Source organism: Tauraco erythrolophus, chromosome 2 (genome assembly GCF_009769465.1).
Source record: "Tauraco erythrolophus isolate bTauEry1 chromosome 2, bTauEry1.pri, whole genome shotgun sequence".
Lineage (NCBI taxonomy): Eukaryota > Metazoa > Chordata > Aves > Musophagiformes > Musophagidae > Tauraco > Tauraco erythrolophus.
This window is the reverse complement of record NC_141466.1, coordinates 132,066,001-132,090,643: the sequence shown is the minus strand read 5'-3', so window position 1 is coordinate 132,090,643 and position 24,643 is coordinate 132,066,001. Positions and strand designations below refer to the sequence as shown.

Here is a 24,643-nt window from a genome sequence, read left to right as displayed (position 1 = left end):
TATCCATCTCATCTGTCCAACAGCACAGTAAAACCAAACACACTCAGTATTTCTGTCCACCAGTTACATTTTTATAAACGTGCATATAGGTGTTAATGCATGTAAAACCCCAAGAACTACTAGGATTTTAGCATTTTCTTTTCTAGCTAAAGTGGAATGCAAGCCATGAAGTGGCCTTGAATTGTACTGCGAAGCTAAAAAGTTTAAAAACTATGTGTTTATTTTACTTCTCAGAACAAAGGTCTTCTCTTCTTACACAGTCTTCTCCAACCTAGATAAAAAAACAACCCTGCTTCAACATAAAGCACTCTGCTGCCCCTAAACACATTTCAAACTGAAGAGGCAGTTTAATCATTGCTAGAAATACTTCTACTCCACTGCTACTACGTGCCTTTACGGTGCTGTGTTTGCAGAACAGAGGTGGAAGGCAATTAAAACTCCCTGAAAATCACACAGTTAAAGAGGAGCAATCCTGAAAACGAGCAGCTGGACGCTGCAGGAAAATCAACGCGTAGCAACACAAACACGGCTCCGTCAACACGCCAGCTCCTGGAACTGAGGATGAGTCTGTAGGATCCAGGGTGTAACGGCCAAAGTGATGAGCAATTCGAAAAAGAAGAATTAATTTGGTGGTTAAGTGGATTCTTCAAAAGAAATTAGTGATAGCAGTTGACAAGAAAGGAGTTAACATTTGAATTTCACTTGCTAGAATCTAAAAACTGACGGAAACCACACACCCGATTATGCTATTTTTTTCTAAGCTACCCAGAGTGTTTTTTTTTTTCTTTTTTTGAATTTGTAACACGGACATTTGTAGGGGCTTGTTCCATACATCAATAAATACTGTAAACGGAACAATCTGCACGTGAACGTAACTTCTGCGTACAAACATGACTCTCAAAAGTCTTCAAATTGGAGTTAACACCAAAGGATGACTTAAAAAACACAAATACTAACACAAAATGTAACATTTTCAGTACTTGTAGACTAAATAACAGAAAGGCTTGTGATTACGCCTATCAGTAGGGGAAAAAAAGTTTCTATGATTACATATGACTTTATTTAAAGTTTTGTCTACGGACCCAAACAACAACAACCCTGAGAATATTTTGCCACCAAAGAAACCTTTTGACAAAACACCAGCTAACCTGTTTCTCATCCCTGCTTCAGACACACTGCGGAGGCAATCTCAGCTCCCCTTCTCCTATTTGGTATTTGCTGGGCTTTGGGTGTGGAAGAATTCCCTGCTTTTAAACATTTAGAATTGCCTGTATATAATTATTTCCACATCACCACTGGTTCAGGAATTCAGCCTTTGCAGGGATCGTGGAAACTTATAGCAACTGATTTGTGAATTTTCACATGGAGATTGCTTAAAAATGCCATCAGTCCTTTCTGTTATTTAGTCTACGAGTACTTAAAATGTTACATTTTGTGTTAGTATTTTTGGTTTTTAAATCACCCTTTGGTGTTAACTCACCCTATGAATGTATCCGATCCAGCAGATGGTGGGGCCAGCAAGGGGAAACACCTGTAGATACTAGAAAACTACATAAATAATTTAAAAAAACAAATAAACAAGATCAAACTGGTGCTGGGAGCAGTAGAAAGTATTAGGACAAAAGTAGTAATTAGGTTACATTAAACTGCTTTACAATTTGTCCTCCTCAGTCTGATATCCACATCGTATTAGCCAACCTGATGATCAACCCCGTCTACTTCAAGGGACTGCAAAGAGTAGGAAGGGGAAGAACTCACCAGGAAGCCAAAGACCCAAGCCTCCACAGTAAAAAAACAGCAGTTAAGAAGTTAGAAGCAACCCAAAGTTCTGACTTTTTGTAAAAGAAGTAGATGGATATGCCAGGGAGAAGAAAAGGGGGGAAGACACTACTGCTGTATTATCACCTTCTATCTCCTGCAACTTCAGAGAATAAAATGCTCTTAGCAATCACAGAGGGAGGGAAAAAATAAACCACAGAAAAAAAACCAAAACACACACAAAAAAACCCACTAATAAAAAAAAAAACAACACTAAACTAAACAAAAACAACACCAGCAACACATGATTATGGATCACTAGTCAACCGAAAAATGGAAGGAAACAAACCCCACATTCAGATTATCGACTTTCACAAGGGTTTTTTTTGAGAAAAACTAAGGAAATGCATCCATTTCAAGGTACCACCTCATCACCTTTAATTCCCAACTACTGGGAACCTACAGCATATCTACAGCAACCACAACACTTTCCTGTGGCCTCGTGGCAGCCCTGCTGCTCCACATAAAGACCAGTTACACCAGTTACACATCTCTGCCTCACCAACACATTTCTCTGTGCTACACGTTCCAGAAGGGGATTCTAGGAACATTCCTAAGCAAGGCACCAGGGCAGCTAGCCTGCCTAGCAATTGAACAAAATACTCTGGAATATGGGAGAAAATAATCTTCTCGACAAGTAGTGAAGACAGTTTTGTTTTGCTAAGGAGCATGAAGTAACAGGGCTGGAAAGAAGGCAACTTTATAAGTAGTTTTCCAATGTCAAAATATGAAAAAGTAGGTATAAAAAGACAGATTTAATCTGAATAAAAGATTCTGCTCTGGAAAGTGCCATTTAAAGCCCACCATTCACACTAATGGGCAGCAAAAAGAAAGTTCACAGCGGGTGGCGGGTGGACTTGGAGGACTCGAAGGGGAAAGGGACTGGATGAATTTGCAGAAAATCAGCCCACTAAAGGCATGGCTGTTCCCTTCAGCACACCAAACACAGCTGGGGGCACTGGGAAAACCAAAGGGAACTCCGAAAGAAGTAAGAAAAACTGCTTAACTCCTACGTCTTAAGTTTGTCTACACCGCAAACGCCATCGTCGCTGGTTTTGCTCATAGCCTTAAACATTTATTTGGACACATTTTGAAAAGGAGCTTATTTTTCAGTGCAACTATAAAACAATGGGAAGCCATGAAGTCAAAATTAGCTTTTGATCGAGTAATGGAAGTTAGTAACACTAACGGTGTGTCCCCTACCAAGTGGGTATCAAAGGTGAAGTACAGGGGCAGCTTCTGCACCCATTTTTAGGTGATTTTTTTACAATAGGAAAACAGATATTCATAGAATATCCCAAGAAAGCATTTGTCACATCTTTCCAGGAGATATTTGATTAATAAAACTGAAACACAAATATTTCCAAAACACCTGCAGCTATTAGAAAATATTTCACATTTTGACAAAGTTAGCTCTCAAAGATGTCTTACTCAATTCAAATATCCTCTGAAGTAAAATACCTACGGAAAATGCTCTTTGGGAAGCAAGGTATTTACCAGTTACCAGTTCCTTTTACTAACTACCATCATATATTTAGACTTCTGGGATGCATCCAGGACTTGAATAACTTTCTAGGTAAAACCATTGGGCAGAATCTCAGTAATACTATCCTCTGGATTGCATTTCAAAGGTAAGATTACAGAAGTCCTCTAATCCCCACATACCTAAATTCTTTCCACAACATCATAGAATTTTCCAAGCACTGAACTTCAAGAATGTAAAAACAAACAAAGAAAAAAAAAACACATCAACCCAAACATAAGTATGATTTGAAAATATAATGGTCAAAAATGTGTCGTTTCTGGGAAATAATTTATTTTTTTAAAAAAAGTTTAATGGAAGTGATAGGGCAAAAATTATCTTCTGTTTTATAGGCATTTTTTTCCCGTTTAAAATCCAAACTGGAGCAGTACGCTAGGAAGTGAGTGCAGAACCCAGCCCTTTCCAAAATTCACTTCCTAAATTTATTCCACGGACTTGGCTATGGCAAGCAGCTTTGGGAAGGGCTTTCAGCGACGCGAACCGAGACTCCCGCTCCACTACGAGTAACAAAAGTCAACGAACAGATGTGGGCTGGAAAAAACACGGCCAGCAGCTGATTTTCTAGGAAACATGTCCGAGTCTCAGGCTGCTCTCCCTTTGGCAGATATCAAGCACATCCCAACGCTGACCCAACCGGAGACAACACGAACTGCTGTTTCCCAAAGTACAGCTTCTTGCTAAAGGAATATCCGAATATGCTTCCGTTACTGCTGGCAACACCCGACACACAAAACCCAACGTTTTCTCCATCTAGAAAAGCAAAGGAGTGTAATTTTGTTGTCTTTTTCCAAGATTCACTTCTTTTTCACCCACCTTACCCCACAAAAGCAATCTTTGCTGCAATAATGCCAACAAGCTGGGGGGAGGATAGCTTGGATGCCCCCACGACGCGCACCTCGGGGTCAGAAACACAGCCTCTGCGCCCAAGGAACAAACCCTGGCAATTTTTAACTTCGGCCACGTGCTGCTTTCTTCGATTCTATAGGTATATTTCCAAAGGCTGAGCTAAATCTGATGCATCTTCAGATTAACAGAAGTTAATCCCTGACCTGTGACAGTGCAGACCTGTAGAAAATTCCGGCGTGGAAAACAGCGGAAGAGGTTAACTCACCTCTAACCAGAGATCTCAGCTCAAGCCCTTCCCATCCTAGAGCAGCTGAAGTCCTTTTAGAAGAGAAACAACAGCACCTTCATTAAATACCCAGTTTAATTTGCTTAGAAGTGTTCAGCTACCAGCTCCTGACCTGCTGGAACTCCTTCATAACGAGCCCCGGAAGACTGGGATGATTAAAACAGTTGCCATATGGCACTGCTGTTCCCTCATAACCCACGGGAGACAGGAAGCACCATCTTGCAACCCAGCACCCAGGAGATGCACAACGAAGTAACATCACCTGGACTAACACATCCTAACTCAGCAAAAGGCAGCGGGCTGGCCGTGACCCTTCCTGTGCAGGGACTGGGAACACACACAGAAAACTGGTTCATCTCCAAATGCCAGAGGAGGAACCAAAATTGCTGATGGGCCGCTCCTCTTCCCGCCATCTCCAGATACTTCGAGCTTGATGGCTACGTGAAACCAAAGCCAGAAAGCGCTTCTGCTGCCCCAAGTGTATTTCTAGAGCGTCTCCAAAACGGATTTGAAGGCACAGAAGCCAAATTATTTTTCAGGGAGAATCAGTCTGGTGAAATCAAAAGAGCAGTTAGGTAAATATTTGGTTAGCAAAACCAGAAGTCCACCCTTCAAGTAACTCACCGTTACTCCAGTGGTTACAGATTGATTTCCAACATGCAAACTCGGCTTTAACCTACTTTTCTTGCCCTGAGTCCGAGTCATTTTTAAAAATAGCATTCTTTATCTTCAAAGAAGATTTACAACTCAAGCTCCTTAAGTCCAAGATACGTTTTCTCAGTACGCTGACGATCGGAGCTCTGAAATATTTTAAGAAAATAAAGGGGTTTTCCCTGTGGGACTGTTTTTCCAATCTTCCTAACAGGAGAACTTTGCATACTTGCAGGTACAGCAGGTGCTACACGAGAACCACACTTCTGTCTGTTTTAAGAATTTACATGAATGAAATCGTTCAACAAAAACGGGAATCTCTACTACCAAACGCTATTTTCCTTTGAGTCCATTTTTGATAGGTTTGCTTCACAGGTGAGGAAAGGCCTCCTTTAAAAATAATTACTCTTTTTTTTTTTACAATGCAATTCTTTTGACTGTATTTATTAGAACAAGCCTTAAAGAGAACATTAATAGCCAAGATTTTCCAAAAGCACTACCAAGACTAGAAAAAGCATATAGCAGAAAAAAATTAAAGGCTGCAAACATCTCCCTTTTACTTCCTGTAGACATAGAGAAAGGACACAGTAGCAAGAATGCAAACTTTATACACAAGCAGATCTCTAACACACTAAGTAATAAATTATTTTTGTAAGAAGCTACTCATTTCTGGTGATAACTGAATATTACTGTCCAAAAAGAAAATAAGATCTACTTCTTCCTAAAGTGAGCGCAGGGTTAAACCTTAACCTCTTTTTTTCTGCGATCAGTTCTAGAAGAGATAGGTTGTCAGAGAACATCCAGGATGTCCAAAAACTCACCTTCTCATATAGAAATGGTACGTTAACAGCCCTTCATTTCAAGGGGCTGGTAACAGCATCATACACCTGTTCTGCTGACCTCTGAGTGCCTGTGATAAGGACACAGGAGGCAAGGGAGAGAGACGAATTTATTAATTTATTACAAAAGAAGGCCAAAACCAGGTGGTGGTGTTGCAGTTAACACGTCACTTAACGGCACTTCAGAGCTGCCTGTTAGTTTTGACCACTCTGCAAACGTTACGTGATTTTAATCGACAGCCAGGCAGTGAAACTGCATCATGAAAAGTTACAGACCAGACTGCTCGGGAGTTTTTTACCTGGTTTGCTTTTATCCCCAGGGCTGGCTTTAACAGACACCGTGTTCCCATGAAATGGGGGAAGGAAATGAGAAAGGTAGCAGGGAGGCATGCCAAAAAATAGCTTCCTGTGGTGGTACCGGAGGCCAAGGAGCACCTTCTGGAAAGCCCACCTTCTCGCCGTGCCCCCTAACCAGCCCCACTCTCTGGGGTGTATTACTGTAGGAGGAATTACAGAAATTCACACAGACCACCTCCTCCTCCCCAGGAAGACCAGGACCAGCCAGCTGCGTTTTTGCCTCTCCTGCAATGTTTGCTGGATGGCAAGCAAGCCTTGTTTGCCCACGGGGCATATTTGGGAGCGATTATCTCTTCACTTCCTAGTTTTCTTAATGTCAAAGCAAGTTTTGAAATCATGCTCAAAACCAATAAATCACCCCAAGGCTTCATTCTGTGATCACAACCAACTTTAACTCAACATGAACGCATTCTTTGGTGATTAACTATTACTAAAAAGTAAAAAAAAAAAAAAATCTCTAAAAACAGCTATAAGTGAACATTTTCAAACCAAACTATGCATATGTGGACAGACAGCATTAAAGCACCAGGGAGAAGAGAGACACGTTTACGCCGTCGAGTTTAACTAAAAAAGCTGGATGGAAGCCTTATGGCAAGGGAAACTGGGAGACCAGTCAGGCTGGACAACACAACTGCAGATTAGAGGAGATCTTTAGCCCTTCTGCTCCACAAATGCTTCCCTGATCTGCAATGCTACGGTGCTTCACGGAGCGGAGGAGCCGTGTGGATGGAGACAGGATGCAGGCAAACATAGTGGAGAAACAACATAACGGAGAAAATGTACAACTAAGGTACATGCTACAGGTGACAATTTGCTGTTACTCGGCTTGGTCACAACCCACCACCTGCATTTTTCCCTTGACTTGCCACCGGCTGTGATTCAGCAGAGCAGGTCTCCACCACGGTGAACCAGACGGACCTGTTCGAGCAGCAGAGTGTAAACCACGCTCGCCGGAGACGGGAGCGCGCAACTGGTACACGGAAAGGGAGCAGGCAATCCCTAAGACAGCTGGAAGAGGGAACTGGGAAAATAAAATAAAAAACAAAGGGGTGGCTGAGTGGAGTCTCTGTTCACCTGGTTTGTCTGGATGTACACCGGGAACACAGCGCTGGCGAAGGAGAGGCTTTGGGAGAGCAGCAGCACAGCTAGAAGTGGGCAGCAACCAAACACTTCAGCTCTGCTTCAGAAAACCCCAATCAGTTTATCCTGAAAAACTGGCTGCACCAATTTAATTTTGAATGTAAAAATCCTATCAAACACAACGAAAAAAGCATACAATGAGGATCGGCACGGTTCTCAGGAAAAGGGACCTGACACGCGACAGACAAGCCCAGCTTGGAAGTGGCACTTCCAAACATCCTCTGCAAAAAATTCAGGACAATTTTCGAAAGAAACTTCACAGAGGCCACTCGGGTGTCTGTCAGAGAGCTCTCTCTGATCTAGAACTACCTCGAGTACACCACGAGCACGTCAAAAGGGGCCTGATCCTTACGCCTGCAGCGCAACTCCGAAGACCATGCTGGGTACAGAAGCGTTACGGCACCTCCGTGATCCGTGAGTTTGCATCCCGGTGTGCAGACCTATCATTAGACCTATTTTTACAGCAGATAATGGTACAAGAAATCTCCAGGTCTGGAGATTAAATGACAGTAAAGCAGAGACAGCCAGCAGAAAGTATCAGTACCCACCTAACCTTTTAGATTTTAAACATAAATGAACCCCCAAGTTATTTTCCAAAGTTTCTGGCAACTGTAAATCTGGCACTGAATTCGAGTGCAGAACCAACCGAGTCCTTCTCCTGCCTGTAACGGCTCGCTGTTAGCCACAAAATCAAAGCCCAAGGAAGCCTGCATGAGGACTGAATTCTCCTATATTGGTGACAAGGGTTTAGCCCTTTCCTTAGGCATGAACGTTCAACTACGGTACGATGTACAGGGGGGACGACGGACAAAAAAGAGAGAGTTTAAGGGAACCACGAAGCGCCCCGTCCTGCAGACGATGGTAAGAGCAACCCCAAACTACCACGAGCAATCAGACCTTGCTGACCTCTGCAATAATTTGCACATTCACAGACATCTGTGTATTTACTTGCTGTGAGGGAGTTTGCCTGCACCCTGCCTCGGACTTTCCTTCTTACCCTATGGAAGATTACCTCCATAACGAGCAATCCTTAATAAAACCTCCCCTTCCAGGAAAAACTTGAAAAATTTTAGACACCTGTTATCTGCATGTACAGAAAGTCTCAAATACTTCATCAAAGACAATGTCTCTTCAATCAGTTCACTAAAAATATTTAAAGAATCCAAAACCTTCCTCACTTAATCAGGCGTCCCATCTGTAAACCAAGAAAATAAAGGCTGGATTAAAACACTCTTCCACCTTGGAATATTCCAAGCGTGGACAGACAAGGCTTCTTGCTGTTTTCTGCTGCTCCAAAACACTAACTGACTCCTTTATGATTCTACAGATCAGTTCAAAAATCAAACTAATTAAACGTTGACAGCGATGCTATTCATTAATGCTGCACAAATTGATCTAATCCGTTAAACGAGTTCAGCAGCTTCCTATTATGGGCTGTACCTGCAGTAAACTAGTCCTACTGAGACAAAACTGACTGCAAGATAAAACGCATGGAAACCAGACGTGTTAATTCTAAAATACCAAACTAGTATTCCAGGAGCCTCCAGTTCAAGGCAGCCCCGGACACAGGCGTCCCAGGTACCTGCATCTTCTCCGGAGAACTTACAACTTGTTTTTCAGCTGACTGCAACAGGGGCTGGACAAAACCAACCCAGCACTGAAAATCATTTGTAGTTACAGCCGTGCTGCCCCTCCCCTTGGCCAGTCAACCATGTTCTCTGCGGACAGGAAAGACTTTTGTTTCTCTTTAGGCCTTCCCAGTCACCAGCTGGTAGGGGAATCTTAATAATCCACAGAGTTAAAACACTACACTTTGACAGGATTACATTTGCACACCTAATATAACACAAAGACTTATATTTGGGGCTTTTTTTTCCTTTTAACGATGCTCTAGGTGTGTTAAGAATACACTTTACTACACACGCCTCAGAGCAGAGGGGACCAGAATTTTATAAAAGTCCTGTTCAAAAAAAGCATTAACAGGTAAACGTGTTTATTTTTAGAGTCTTCTGAAATTAAAATGTTACAAAGCCATGGTTATAAGTTAGACTGTATTAAAAGTACATTAGACTCTCAGGCAGTACCTATTTATTCTATTTCATAATTTAGCAGTGTAACAACAGGCGTACTGGGGAGAACAACTGGTTAGAGGAACTCTGCTTGTCAGCATTGCATGAGTAACTCCAAGTCAGAAAAACTCTGCTTCCAGCAAAAGAGTGAGTAACTTGGGCTTGCCCTGGAGGAGGGCTTTAAGACACAAAGTATTTTCCATCCCTGAAACAGTAAAAAGTCACAGACTTACTAACTCCAGGAAGGCTGAAACGCTTCACCTGCTACTGCTGCCCAGTTTGAGTCAGCAGTTATGCCCTATCTTCAGCAATCCCAGTGGATTACCAGTTTGCTTTTTACACAGCCCTCTTTTCGGAGCGTACAGCATGACACAACTTCCACTATTTCACAATTAAAAGCACGAAGGTGAAAACAAGAACCAGCAGCTCTGGGGTCTGCTCTGAGCCTGTTACTAAATCACAGTCCGATTTTCGGACTGGTCGGTCATCTCGTGTGGCCCTCCACTTCCCAATTTGTAAGACAGAATTAGTGACTCTCTCTCCAGCGAGGGAACGGTTACGTTCTCTCACCAGCCCTTTTTTTTTCAGGATTTTCCAGTCCTCTGAAGCGAGTACCAAGCAGGGCTGGTGGAGCTGTGTGGGGAGGACGGACTGGAGCCCAACCACCGAAACCCAGCGCTTTTAACTCCTGCGGTCGTGTCACAAATGCTCTGAGTAGATGTAGACTGAAGGACTGGTAGCTGAAGGACTGGAAGCTGTCACCCTGGCACAGTATTTTTGGAACTAGTTAGGGAGGCCAGGGCTGCCTGGAGAAAGGATTTGAATTTCCATCAGCTGCAGGAGAGAAAGGGAGGGAGGAAGGGAGGGAGGGAGGGAACAGAGGTCCTTTCACCAGGAACAGGACTCTGGTTTTCTGCGCATGGGGATTGAGAGGTGGCAAAGATAACGTCAGTCAGACCTTAATCTGCATAAAAAAAAGATCCAGTTAAACGTGTAAGGTGTAATCTGGCAAGAAAATGACGTTAAATATGGATCTAGTGAGAGATTCTCGTATGAACACAACCAACAAAAGCAACTCCAAAGCACCCTTTCCTGCCCGACTAGCAGCGCCAGGGCGGGGGAGAAAGAGAACAATGGTGACATTCAACAGACACCCGCTGGAAAGTGCATTTATGGAAAGAAATGGAAAACAGCCCCCCTTCCCAGCCAGAATAAATAAATGGAAGATGTAAAAACGCATGCATCCCCCCCAAAATAAAACCCTGCTAATAATGCACTTCTAATTCAGTGACACCCCCCGTCCCTCCCTGCGTTCCCCACCACCCCCCAGCCTGAAGGTGACCTGCCCCCACAAAAACACCGTTAACCCCCTCGGCACATTAACACACAGCATCATCATCATCATCATCATCATCACCCCACGACTATCACCATTATGAGAAGCGGAGAGAGAGAGAAGAATGTTACTCGACCTTTCGTCCCCTGCATGTTGCCTGTCAGAGTCGGGCATGTTTGGGTCAAGAACTGGGTTTGGGGGTTTGGAGAACAGGCTTTCAAAGGCCATGGTGCTGGCTGTGGTGTGGGGAGGAGGAGGAGGTGGAGGAAGGCAGGACACCGCCGCTGCCCGTGGTGCGGAGGGAGGAGGCGGCGGCGGCGGCGCGCACGGCCGCTCTGGGGGCGGCTCGGTGAGGAGGAGGGTCGGGTCCCTCAGTGAGGAGAGATCAGCGATGAAGGTTTCACTCACGGTTACTTAGTGGGACACTAACGGGCACTCAGTGCAGGGCGAGGCTGCACCGGCTGAGCCCGGCCGCCCCGCGCGGGCGGGAGGAGGCGGCGGCGGCGGCGGCGGCGGCTCGGAGGAGCAGGCCCGGGGCACAGGAGAGCGGGAGGACACACACACGGGGGAAGGGAGGTGCTGGTGGCCGGAGATGGCTGCCCTAATTCTTCCTTACAAACATGGCGCCCGCTCGAGGCACTCTCACAAAATGGCGGCGGCAGCGGCGGACGAGGAGGAGAAGGAGGAGGAGGAAGAGAAGAAGGAGAAAGGCGGCAGCGGCGGCAGCGACCCCCGGCGCTCGCCCCCCAGCCGAGCTCAGCGGCCGCGGCCCGACCCGCGCCGCCGCCACCACTGCGTCTTCCGCGCCCGTCGGGGCCGCGATGCGATGGCGTCGCGTCGCCTCGCGCTGGCCGCGCCGCCGCTGCCGCCGCCGCCAACACGCTCCTCCTCCTCCGCCGCCGCCGCCCGCCGCGCCGCCGCCCCGCCCCGTCCCGCGTCACCGCGCGCGGCCATTGGCGGCGCCGCGCCGCCCGTGACGTCGCGTGAGCACGGCGGGCCCCGCCCCTCCCTTCCCCCCCCCCGCCGCCGCCGCCGCCGCCGCCGCCCCGACGTGCGCGCGCAAGGGGGCGGGGCCCCGCCCCGCCGCGCGCGGGCCGGCGTCACGTGGCCGCCCCGCCGGCCGTTATGGCGGACGTCGACCGTCACGGCGCTTCCGGGCCGCCCCTCCGGGGGCCGCTTCCGCCCCGCGCCGCCTCGCGAGAGCCGAGACCGGCGCCCGCTTCCGCCGCCGTTCTCCTCCCCGGTGCTGCCGTTGCGGGGTCCAGCCGCCTCTTCGCTTCTCGGGGGAACGCCGGGCCCGGGCGGTTCATTAAGTAATAAATTAATCGGCATTTCTAATTAATGCAAGTGTTTCTCTCCCCAGGGCGGCTGTGAGGCCCGTCGGTGTCCCCCGGTGGAGGCTGTCCCCGCCTCAGGGCGGGCACCGTTAGGAACGAGGAGCCCCGAAAAATGGGGTAATAAATTTGTCACTTGGAGAAGGGGTTACTGGCCAGGGCGTGGTAAAAACTGGCAATGAAGAGGTTAAGGGACAGTAAACCGGTAAAAAACAGGGATTAAGGGGAAAACACTGCGGTGATGGTGACAAAATACCAGTAAAAACCAGTATTACTGAGGTTAAGGGGCAGTAAACTGGTACAAAATGGGGACTAAGGGGGAAACACTGCAGTGATAGTGACAAAACACCAGTAAAAACCAGTTTTACAGAGGTTAAGGGAGAGTAAATCTGTACAAAATGGGGATTAAGGGAAAAACACTGTGGTGATGGAGACAAAAGTGACAAAATACCAGTAAAAAACGGCATCGAAGAGGTTAAGGGACAGTAAACCGGTAAAAAACGGGGATTAAGGGGAAAACACTGCAGTGATAGTGACAGAACACCAGTAAAAACCAGTATTACAGAGGTTAAGGGACAGTAAACCTGTACAAAACTGGGATTAAGGAGAAAACACTATAGGTTAAGGGACAGTAAACCTGTTCAAAACAGAGATTAAGGGGAAAACACTGCAGTGGTGGTGGCAAAATACCAGTAAAAACCAGTATTACAGAGGTTAAGGGACACTAAACCTGTACAAAACTGGGATTAAGGAGAAAACACTGCAGTGAGGGTGACGAAAGTGACAAAGCACCAGTAAAAACCAGTATTACAGAGGTTAAGGGACAGTAAACCTGTACAAAACTGGGATTAAGGAAAACACTGCGGTGATGGTGACAGAAGTGTGGCTGTGCTTTTATTAAAGAGGAGGAAATCCCAAACTCGCTGAGAAATCCCTAACGGAGCTACGGAACAACGTACAAGGAGCGTTTTTGAAGCCAGGAGTGAGGGAAAAAACCCACATTTGTCCCGTTCACGCTGATAATTCCGTGATAAGAAGATGAACTTTGTGCCTGCGGCAGCTCCTGCTGGATCGCAGCCCGCTGGAGGCTGACATTCCCAGTGTTCCCACTGCTCCATAACCAAACAACGCCCTCCATGTCGCTTCCTGCGCACTTTTCCGGTGTGTTCCATCCTCTCCCGCGGCGCCGCGGCTCCCGAGTCCGGTACCTTCACCTCCGGATGGTCCTGTCTCAACTGGAGTAGCATCCGCTGGGAATGTTGTTGCCTCGTGGCTCATCGGTTCTTCCATGAATTTTATGTGGCTGTTTACCACGACGCTGGCACCACGAGGGACATATCCCACTTGCTCGACTCCACACTGGAGCGCTGGCTGTTTGTTCCTGCCCCGGTTTTGCTGACTCAGCAGTTCAGAGGCCCCCGGAGAAGCTTTTTTGTTGTTTTCCGACCATTTTAACCATCTTTCCTTTAGCGTTGGCTTTTGAGGGACCTTGTCGAAACTTTCTGGAAAAGCCCCAAGGAAGTTACATCAACTTATTTTCCTTTACAGGCAAGTCTCCCTGGCTCACAGGGCTTTTCAGGACATCTGACTCTCTTTTTCCAGTGCCAGCGATCCTAGGAAAAAAAAATAAAATCAAGAAAAAGAGAGAGCACCCACATCAGATCCCATCCAGGAGGGACCTTTTTCCCCTTGCGCAGAGGCGGAGCGTGGCCTCGTGTCCGTGAAGACGGAGCGAGCGCTCGCTCCACACTCACACACCAGGTCCCTGAGCAAGACGAGCAGGGCAGGAGACCATGGCCAAGTTCAACCAAGGGTTCAGACCACCGCAGAAGCTCGCAGAGATGGGACAAATCCAAAGTCAAGCCAAGAAACCAGCACTGCTCCAGCTCCGGAGCTAAAATAGGGCTCCAGGGAGCATGGGAGGGGGGGTGGGTGCTGGCCTCAGGTGGGGCTGGTGGGTGCCATTAGGGCTAATTAAGGCTAATTAGTCCCACCAGCATGTGAGCATCTCAGTGTGGTGCACAGCCCCGGAGCCCACGGGGCTCAGCACCATCTCCCCAGGCGATGGGCCAAAAAAAAAAAAAAGGATTTCAAACTCGGCGTAGAAGCCTGGCTCCTGCTTTTCTTGCGGTGCGTGCGGGTGTAAAAATCCATTTTACACCAAACTGCGCCGGCAGGAGCGGCGGGCAGCTGTTTGCCTAAACATCCCGGCGCGTGATCCTGTTGTCGGGGAAGAAGGATCGCTTCCGAGGCGCTCCTGAACAGCTCTGCTTTGTTTTTCAAAGTATAATTTTGGCAATAGCAGCTAAACCAAATTCCCCAGTCCGCGCTCCCGGATATCACCCGTATACTGGGAGCTGGGGTATGGAGAGCGTAGCAACCAACCTAGCAACCATAACAAACACAAATGTGCTCCGGCTCTTCCTCAAAGCCCCTAGCAGGAGTAATAAGTAATAAAAAAAATTCAGATTTTTTTTTTAACCTGGTGTTCTCTGGTGTTTTAGAGAGGTAATTTTTTGCTGGGATGTGTCTCGGACTGAAGGCCAGGAGAAGCACGGGGATGCTCAGGACTCGGGATGCTCGGCAGGGCAAGGCCCGTCAGGGATGCGTTTTGGAAGGAGGATGACGAGTAGGAGGAGAAAATGGGACACGAAGCTGTGGTCACCCCCGCCCGGAGGCTGGGGGTTGTCTCCTCCCCTGGGATGAGGAGGAGAGGGAGCGCTTTCCCACGCGGACCCCAGAAATCCGAAGGCGCCGTGTTTCTCTCCCGGCACCTCGGCGGGTGCTGCCGTAGCCTCCCTCTGAGGCTGCCTCCGCAACATCTGCAGCCTTGGCATCCTTGGCATCCTCACCGTCTGCAGTCTTGGCATCCTTGGCATCCTCACCCTCGGTCGTTTGGGGCTCGGGCAGGGCGGCCGACCCCTCCCGGGGCACGCGGAGCGCATCTGGAGTCGGCCGTGCCGGGGAACCGCCTGCCTTCAGCCCGCGGAAGGGGGGCAGAGGCAAACCAGCTATTTTTTGGGCTCCGAAATATGATTATCCCAAAGAGAAGTTGTATTTACCCGGGCCAGAAGAGCCTCTCTCCACACATTCCAGGCTCGGGAAGTCTGCGAGATGCCGGAGTGGCCGCTCTGGGAGAGGGGGGAAAAAAAAACTCCTTTAGTCAGCTCAAATGCTGGCCAGAGGTTTGCAGCCCCGTCCAGACGCCGGAGAGCCGACCTTAAACGTTTTTGGGATGAAAAGGAGACGTGCAGCCAGCTAACGCTGGGAGAGGCGGATGAGCTTCCTGACTCCGGCCCCGGCCCTCGAGGCGGGCGAGAAGCGGCTGGGAGGACGGGCACGGCACGGCTTCGCAAGCCCCGGCGGCACGCCAGTCCGTCCCGGAGAGGAGAAACCGGTTCACCCTGGCCTCGGGAATTAGGAAAATGTTGTCGGTTCGGGGCCGTGCTGCGAGGAAGAGCCTCCAGTGCGAAGGTCCAAGCGCCCGTCTCCAGCCTCATTAGCTGGTTAAAGCATCAGACGGAAACTATTCTGCCTCGTTAAGGACTTATCCTCTTACCAGCTCCTGGTTTTTGGCTCCCAGAGCCCAGCAAAGCACTGGGGGGGATAAAGTCAATGATCAAACGTGTCGTTCCCCCATCGGAGGGTGATGGGAATGCCAGGCTGCTCCTGGCACCACCCCGGCTGCTCCTGGCACCTGCCCGGCCGCCTCTCCTGCATCTCGTGGAGGAGCACGGCCGCAAGCGCAGGGATTTCTTCATCATCCCAAAAACGTAACGGCGTGCTGCAGCAGCACATCCAACCCGGCCGGGCAACCGCGGCAGTGCCTCCGGCAAACTCTGCCCGCTCCGTAGCCTTCTGTCTCAAAACTTTTGTATTGTTTTCTTTTTTTTTTTTTTTTCCCCAAAGCTGTCTGTCCATCCTCAGCTTTTCCTAAAAAAAACAAAACCAAAATAAAATGCTCCTCCTCGTTTCAGCTCGGCTTCCTTTCCCCTTAACGGCTTTTGTCTCCCGGCAGCGGTTTTCGGTGGCGTCCGAGGATGCCGCCAGCCGCCTCCGCAGCGCCGCTCTCTTATCGGAGGCGCTAATTTAAAACACACGCCGGGCTGGGTGCACGGCGGATAACTGCTCCCTTTCCTGGACCAATGCCGCTTGGCCGGGCTCTGGGTAGCTCCGAGGAAAAACTCAGCATCTCCTGCTGTTCCAGGGCATCCCGGGATGCAGGCACATGGCAGAGAAGTCCAGTGGCGCATCCTGCCCGTGCCCTGTCTCTCCGATGATGATGCCCGGCATCGTCCTCTGATGGCAGCCCCGGATGTGCAGGGAGCTGGCATGTGCGGGATATCCCCTGGAGCATCCCGGTGGGAGAAAGGACGAGTGGTTTTCCCCAGGCGTGCTCCTCCTGGGCTTTGTCCTCCTGGAGCTGGGGGGGCTTTCCCTGCGGATCTTCACCACCCCCAGCTGAAGGTGGGCAGCCCCCAGGACTGCTGCCCCACTGCCACCCGCTCTCGAAAGCAGCTACATTTCCAGAAAAGCATTTTATTTTATTTTTTTTTTGTTTCCTAAGCGGAGAAGCGAGCCCGTTGGGTTTTAATTTCCCTCCCCCAGCACAACCCTGGGATGTATTTCCCTGCCCAGCTCCGCCGTCCAGCCGGAGCGCCCGCCAACCCAAACATCCTCCATCCGCGTGCCCGGGCTGCGGCAGCTCCGCTCCGGCGGCGGCGAGGAGCAGGCGCTGAATGTCCCTCCTTGTTCTGCGGGGAGACATCCTGCCCCCCCCTTCCCAGCTCCCGTGGAAAAGCCATACCCCCAAAAAAAATTCTGGCAGCTCGATCCCCCAAAGGCTACAGCCCAAATCGGTCTCGTGAAGTCTCTTCCCTTGGGGCAATGAGTGGGGGAGGGTTTTAGTGGGTGCAGTGCAGCCCCCCGAGGGGGATATGCCTTTTTTTTTGGGGGGGGGGGCGGAACAGCAGGCTCCTCTTCCTCAAGGCCTCTGGAGGATGCTCGCGGGGAAGGATGCTCAGGGATGAGCCGCTCGCCACCAGCCAGCCCCTTCCCAGCAACATCAGGCAGAAAAATAATAATAAAGGAGATGGATTCTTGCCCCCCAGCCCCGGACCCCCCCTGGCCGGCTCCGGGGGGGTCCTTCACCACGCTCCGCAGCCGCTCCCAGGATATATCGTCCTTTAATTGCGCGAAAACCCGCGTAACGGAGGAACATGCATAACGCCGGGGTGTTGTGGGTAACGTGCACGAGCGCCGCGGAGCAGGGACCGACGGGGAAGGGTGCGAGACCGGGGTGGGGGGGTCGTGTCCCCCCACCCCAGCACGCCCTACGGCCGAACCCCAGCGATTCCTGGAGCTGCTGACGCCCGGCTTTCCGTCGAAACACGAAATATTCACACCTCGAGCTCCCTCGACGCCAGCACCACGCGCGGCCGAAGCCCTCCCCGAGGTCCTGGCGCTGGTGGAGGCGGGGGGGGATCCCCCCGTGCGCCCCAGTCCAGGGGGTTTGAGGAGCTGCTGCCCACGGGGTGAAGCACGGGATGGCCCCAATCCATGGCCAGCGCTCGTCTGCTGGCACTGGGACTCGGCCGTTGCCCACCGGCTGCGTCCCGCTTGCCGAGGAGGGCACCGAGAGCCAGCCGGTGCCTGTAGGGAAGGATGTGCAGGGATTTTTCCGCTCCTGCTCAATCCTGGGGGATGGAGATGCCGGATCAGCTCCCTCCCCGCAGGCTGCCGTGGGTTTTCCCGGCATGCCCAGCCTCCCTCCTCTGGCACGCACCAGCTTAACTGCTTTCCTACATCAAAAAAAAAAAAAAGGAATTAAAAAGGACTCAAGGGCCATGGTTTTGGTTTCTCTCCGCTGTTTTCTGTGCTGTGCAGGTGCCGAGGCCGCGGGACACCGGCCTTCCGGAGCGCCGGTTGGGGACGATGCTCTCCGCGCCCCGGCGAGCGGGTGACCGCTGCATCTCATCGCTTTTGCACCTCGTTTGCTTTATTTATTATTTTTTTTTCTTCCCCTCCATGTAGGTGGGTGTAAAAGCCGCCGGGGCAGAGTAACGTGAAGGCAGAGGGGAGGACGGGGGGGCTGGGGGGGGGCTGCGGTGGCAGCGGGACGTCGCCCGGAGCTCCCATTACACGCCTGCCTCCAGGGCTGGCGCTTGCTGGGGAAGGATGCTGAGCGGGGACCGATGCCAAGCGGGGACCGTCGCTGGTGGGGCAGTTCCCCCCTGGCTGCCATCTCCCCTAAAACTCATAGGCGGAGACGAAGACGGTGATTTTGGACACGTGCTTGGCCTGGAAGACACGATCCAGGTATTCGGACATGTCCACGTCCACCTGGATGGTCTGGGGCCCCTTGAGGCTCTGCACCAGGATGAGCTCCCCGGTTTGCCGGTCCGATCGCTGCATCACGAAGTGGCCGCGGTTGTTGCCTCCCACGATGCCGAAGCGCAGGCTGTCGGGTCCCGGCCGGCCGGGAGCCGCCGCCGTGGCCATGCGGAAGAGCGGGGTGGGTGTCAGCAGGTTGGAGGGCAAGGGAAGGTAGTGGAAGGAGATGGTTTTGGGTGCTTGGTGGCATGACCGGCTCTCCATCGGGCAGGGGTTGCGCTCACACTGGCTGCAAAGACAAAAGTTGGGGGCGGGGGGGGTGTGAGGTTTTCAGGGAGCTCCAGGGATCCGTGCCCCCCACATCCGTGTGGATGCTCCAGACGTGGTTTTGGGACCCGAAAACCCAAGCACGGGGATGGGTTTTGCACCTCCAGCACACTTACAAGGGGGATGTTTTGACGTAGGTGACGTTGGCGGCGGGTGGGGGGCACTGGGGGCTGACGCACTGGAAGCCCCCCCCTGTGTTGATGCAGGTGGTGCCCCTGGTGCAGTTATCCTGGGACAGGGCACACTCGTCGATGTCTGCAAAACAGGGGCGGGCAGCGGGTCAAGGTCACCACAGACCCCCTGCCCACCCCGTCGCGGGGTTCTTTTTGGCAGGAAAAAGGTAAAAGCCCCTTGAAATGGGTCAGACAGCAAATATGATCAAAAAAAGTACGAGAGTACAGCTGAAAACACCTAAACGGGCTGAAATCCCGTTCTGCGCCCGCTTGCCTCTCCCCCATCTCTGGGCCAGCAAGGGTTAACGGCAGTGCTCTCACAGCAGGGCAGCTTATTTTCTTAACTTTCTGCCGAATTGTTTGAAAACACCATTTCTTTTTATTTACTAAACCCCCCTGGAGCCAGGAAGATACCTGGCAGTAGAATCGGGGGCACCTCGAAGGCAGATAGAGGCTGGGAGCCTTGGCACGCTGCCGGGAAACCCACCGAAATCGGGGAGAAAAGGAGAAAATGGGAGCTTTCCCACCATGACTCACAATAATCCACACTTTATAGAATAAAAAAAAAAAAAATCCCTGATTTTCAGGAGGAGATTTCATAGGAGTGGTCCTGGCCCCCCACCATCCCCACCCGCAGCCGCTTTGCTTTGCCCTCAACCCGCATCCCGGCTCCCCTCCGGAGCTGACCCCATGCCACCTAATTCTTGGGGTTTAACTCTCAGTCTTGGGTTTTAACTCTTATTTTGGGGTTTTAACCTTTATTCTTGGGTTTTAACCCTCATTCTTGGGTTTTAACTCTTATTCTTGGGTTTTAACCCTCATTCTTGTTTTTTAACCCTAATTCTTGGAGTTTAACCCTCATACTTGCTTTTTAACTCTTATTTTGATGTTTTAACCTTTATTATTGGGTTTTAACCCTCATTCTTATTTTTTAACCCTAATTCTTGGGTTTTAACCCTTATTCTTGGGGTTTAACTCTTATTTTGGTGTTTTAACCTTTATTATTGGGTTTTAACCCTCATTCTTATTTTTTAACTCTTATTCTTGGGTTGTAACCCTTATTCTTGGGTTTTAACTCTCATTCTTGGGTTTTAACTCTTATTCTTGGGTTTTAACCCTCATTCTTGTTTTTTAACCCTAATTCTTGTTTTTTTAACCCCCATTCTTGTTTTTTAACACTAATTCTTGGGTTTTAACCCCCATTCTTGGCTTTTAACTCTTATTCTTGAGTTTTAACCCTCATTCTTGGGGTTCGACCCTCATTCCTGGGGTTTAAGGCTGTTTGTGTTTCTCCTCGAGGACGTCCCAGTGGGTGACGCCAGCCCCACCACCGCGGCGGCGCTCCCGTGCTCTTTTTCGGTGAGCTGCAGCCCCAAAGCATCGCACGTCTTTGCCAGCGCTCGAACCCTCCGTGGTTTCTGCCCCCTCCGCGCCCAGCCCGGGCACCACTGCTCCAGGCGAACCCGCCGAGATTTTTGCGTGCGAAGAAGGAGAAAAAAGGGGAAAAAAAAGGCAAAAAAGCAACGGTGCGAGTTGGGAAAAGGCGTTTCCAGCCTCTCCCCCTCCTCACCTTCGCAGCTCTTGCCGTCGCCCAGGAGGATGTACCCGCTGGGGCAGGCGCAGCGGTAGGAGCCGGGGAGGTTGACGCAGGCGTGGGCGCAGAGCCGGGGACCCCCGTCCCGCTTGTACACCTCGCACTCGTTGAGGTCTGCGGAGAGAGGAGGGGAGCGGGTGCCCAGCCGAGACCCCGAAACCCACCGAACCGCGTCCCCGTGTCCCGCCGCCGGCGCGGCTCACCCTGGCAGAGGCCGTTGGCAGCTGTGCCACTCATGTGGAAGCCGGGTTCGCAGCTGCAGTGCTGGGTCCGGTCGATCTGGGCGCAGCGGGGCTGGCGGCTGAACGCCGGGTCGTCGGTGACGCTCCAGGCGGGGGGAGCTGGAGGGGGACACGCAACCGTGGGACGGGGTTGGAAACGAGGTGGGGTGCCGAAATAATGCCTGGAGGGTGGCGGGTCACCCACCTCGGCGTGGGGGTCACCCACCTCGGCGTGGGGGTCACCCACCCGTCTGTGCCTGGTACTGGCAGGTGGCTCCGGTCCATTGCTGGGGGCAGAGGCACTTGTACTGGTTGAGCCCCTCCAGGCACGTCCCGCCGTTCTGGCAGGGGCTGCTCGAGCACTCGCTGATCTCTGTGAATAAAAAAAAAAGCAGCCACATTTGGTTGGATTTTATTTTGGGAAGCAAGCCGCAGGAACGCCGCACACCCCGGGCCGATTTGGGTACCCCCTGGCACACCGCGACCACGGATTTTGCCAAACTCGGGCACCGGCTGCCCCGGTGCAAAGGTTCCCCACGAGCTCCGGGCGAGGCTCCGGCTGCCATTCCCAGCTTTCCTTGAGGACGAGAAACCCCGAATCACCAGCCATGGGAGCTGCGGCATCCATGGTATGTTGGCCAGCTGGGACACAGCCTCGACACCTCCACGTTTGGTGCACCCCAATAATCTCCCATTTTAAATAAACCCAAATCGCATCCCACTCTTGCACAAGCCATCCGCGGGCACGGAGTGGCCCTACGACCGCGGCCACTGGAAGGCAGCCCGGAGCGGTACCTGCACAGCGGGGCTCCTGCCCGGTCCAGCTGCCGTTGGCCTGGCACGTCCGCGTGCTGGAGCCCAGGAGCTGGAAGCCCGGGTCGCAGGTGAAGTGAACCTCGTGCTCCGCCAAATATTTGGTGCCGAACTTCCTCCCGTCGGCGGGGGCTTGCAGGGCAGGGCAGGAGGCTGCGGGAGCACCACGGGGAGGGGGGCAGCGGTCAGGAGGGTGCTTTGGGAGACCACCAACTTTCCTGTTCTCCCACCCAGTTCCTCCGAGACCTCCTCTTTAGCTGTTATTTTCCGTGGATACTGGCCCGCAGCGGTTCATCGGTAACACCCAGCCTGGCAGCAGGGATGCTGGGGCTGAGCATCACCAGCAGCGGGTTTGGTGGCACTTTTGCCACCCGTCTCATGCTCCCAGCATGGGACTGGGGCTTTTTTGCTGGAGACACAGTTTTCCAGCCCACTCGCCTGGAGAAGCGCACGAATTCACAAGCACGACTCACCGACATGGGAACAGGTATCTCCATCCGTTGAGATGCCCAAACCAACACCCGTCACATCCCCGAGCGTCCCGATCTGCCCACCCTGGCATCCTCCAAGCACCGGTGGGACAGAGGGAGGACTCACCGGCCGGTGGCTCAGGGGCAGCTTTGGCCAGGGAGGCGTGCAGGGTGCTCAGCCGGCTCTTCATGGCACGGAGGCCCTCGGCGAAGCGCGTCTCCTGCCCCTTCAGCAGCTGCTGCATCTGCCGGATGGCAGCCAGGAGCTGCTGCCTGCTCAGGCAGCTCTGCGGGGACGGGGTGGCTGCTCAGGGTGGGGGGACGTTGCTCTGGCCCCCATCCTGCTGCCACAGCCACTACCCAACCTGCTGCGCAGGGGGATGCCCATGCAGGAGCTCTGCGGCATCGAAGGTCCCCAGAAATCCCAATTTTAGGGTTTTTTTTCCCCCGTTTGCCCCAAGGCAGGAGTTTTTTTAGGCTGTGCAAGAAGCCCGTAGCCGAGGCGTGCTCTGCTGCGTCCGGACGGGTAAGGCAGCGCTACGGGCAGGGCTGCGATCGCTCCCTTCGCCCTGGGAGAGGTGCCATAACTCGTGTTCCATCCTGCTGGAGCTGGAGCTGGAGCCCCGTCCCACTTCCACATTACAAAATAAGAGGAAAACAGCTGTCTTGTGAGTCCTGCTGGGGCCAGGAAAGCTGGTGGGCCTCCTGCCCGCAAACCAGCCGCTACCACGGGGCTGACTCACGCAGGAGACGGGCACCGTTAGCGGAGGTTTCCTGCGGGATTGGCTTAGAACCGGAGAGAAAGAGCGAGAGCTGGGCAAAGCCGAGCTGGTTTTAGAGCTCGGAGGTTCGCAGAGCGCACGGGGCACAGGGCACACGGGGGCTGCTCTGGGTGGCATGGGGCTGGGGGCAAAGGAGGGCGAGCAGAGCTGCCAGGCACCGGCCCACCTGGGCCAGGGGATTTCTTTCTGCACCAGCCACGCTGTGCAGAGGTGAAGTTATTCTCCCTTCCGAACAGCGACTGGGGGTTTATGAAGAAGCAATAAAAGCCGTGCCATCCTCTGCTTCCCTTGGCGCAGTTTTTTGGGGGGTCACGGGGTGCCGGTGGGGATGAGCCTCTCTGGGGTGCCCCGCACCGAGAGGGAGGGAGGCGAAAGCAAACAGATGCCTGGCACGGAGCTCGCTTTGCTAAACAGCTCTTTGTTGGGGCTGGTGTTAACTCCAAGAGCTGGTTTTAGCTCCAAGAGCCAGCGTGAGCTCCCGGCGGGATGCTGAGCCGGAGCAAAGCCCCGCTCCGCCGCCGAACCGGGAGGGCTCTTCCCCACCCCGGGGCGCTCGGTGCGGGGAAAGAAGGGAAAAAAAATAAAGACCCCAAAAGAAAGAGCCCGGATTAAGCCCTGTTTAACCCCTTCGCCCCCCTCCAAGGCTTTGCCCACCTGTTTGCCGGGGCCAGGGCGGGAGCACGGTCCGCACCGCCGCACCGGGCAGCGGCAGCGCACCTCGGGGGGGCGGGGAGGGAAAGGAAGGAGGAGAGGAGACCTCGCCCCCCCCACCCCAGAAAACCCATCCGAGGGGACACCCCCCCTCCCCGCTCACCTGGGGCGCCGGCGCGGCCGGCAGCAGCAGCAGCAGCAGCGGCAGCAGCAGCAGCGGGGGGCGGCCCCGAGCCCCCGGCATGGTCCGGCGGCCGCCGCGGCTCTCGTCCGCCGAGGAAGGGCTCTCCCGGGCGCCGGCAGCCGCCTCTCCCCGCCCCGGCCGCGGCCGAGCTCTCCCTCCCCCGCCGCCCCCGCCCCACGCGCGGCCGCGCTCCCCCGTGGAGCGGGACGCGGCGCTTCCCCGCCCCGGGGAGCCGGGTCCCCCCCCGTCCCCCCCCGCCCCAAGGCTGCCGGGACCCCCCGCCCCGGCGCCGGCCCTTTCCGGGGGGGTGGGATGCTGCGGCCGCCCCCCCGAGGGACGCCCGGCAGGGCCTGAGCCCGCGGCCGGCACCCCCCGGCCTCGCGTGGTACCACCCCCCGCACAGTTCCCCCCCCAAAAAACAAAGTCTCGACCCCCCCCCCCCGACACGATGCTCTCTCGCCGGTGTTTTGGGGTGGGTTTTTTTTGGCAGAAAAAGGTGGGGTTTTGTGCCGCTGCCGTGCGGATGCTCATCACCGCCAGCCCCCCGTTCCCGCTGGGCCGGGACCCCCCTCCTCAGCCCCTGCACCCCCTCCTCAGCCCTTGCACCCCTTCCCCAGCCCCTGCATCCCCCTCCCAGCTCGGCACTCCCTCCCCAGCTAGGTACCCCAGCCCAAGCCCCCCGTTCCCAGCCCCTGCACCCCTTCCCCAGCCAGATATCCCCTTTCCCAGCCAGGTACCCCTCTTCCCAGCCCCTGCACCCCCTCCTCAGCCCTCGCACCCCTTCCTCAGCCAGATATCCCCTTTCCCAGCCAGATACCCTTCTCCCCAGCCCCTGCACCCCTTCCCCAGCCCCTGCATACCCCTCCCAGCCCGGCA

At 52.8% G+C, this 24,643-nt stretch overlaps 2 protein-coding genes across 2 annotated transcripts in view; both read right to left on the bottom strand.

Annotated features, from left to right (window-relative positions):
- ZC3H6 (zinc finger CCCH-type containing 6) overlaps nucleotides 1-11,184 on the bottom strand; it is a 28,259-nt gene extending 17,075 nt beyond the window's left edge. Inside the window, 1 exon segment of the mRNA XM_086631934.1 lies at nucleotides 11,022-11,184. Within this exon segment, the coding sequence (XP_086488060.1) occupies nucleotides 11,022-11,113 (92 nt within the window). The 5' untranslated portion in view covers nucleotides 11,114-11,184.
- A 7,284-nt stretch (nucleotides 11,185-18,468) lies between these two features.
- On the bottom strand, nucleotides 18,469-23,827 carry FBLN7 (fibulin 7). Its single transcript, XM_086631160.1, has 8 exons — nucleotides 23,747-23,827; nucleotides 22,278-22,437; nucleotides 21,663-21,833; nucleotides 21,115-21,240; nucleotides 20,850-20,987; nucleotides 20,623-20,760; nucleotides 18,996-19,134; nucleotides 18,469-18,841 (listed from the first exon to the last, which is right to left on the bottom strand). Exons 1-8 carry the CDS (start codon nucleotides 23,825-23,827, stop codon nucleotides 18,469-18,471), a joined length of 1,326 nt encoding a protein of 441 aa, XP_086487286.1.
- Between the last annotated feature and the right edge of the window lie 816 nt (nucleotides 23,828-24,643).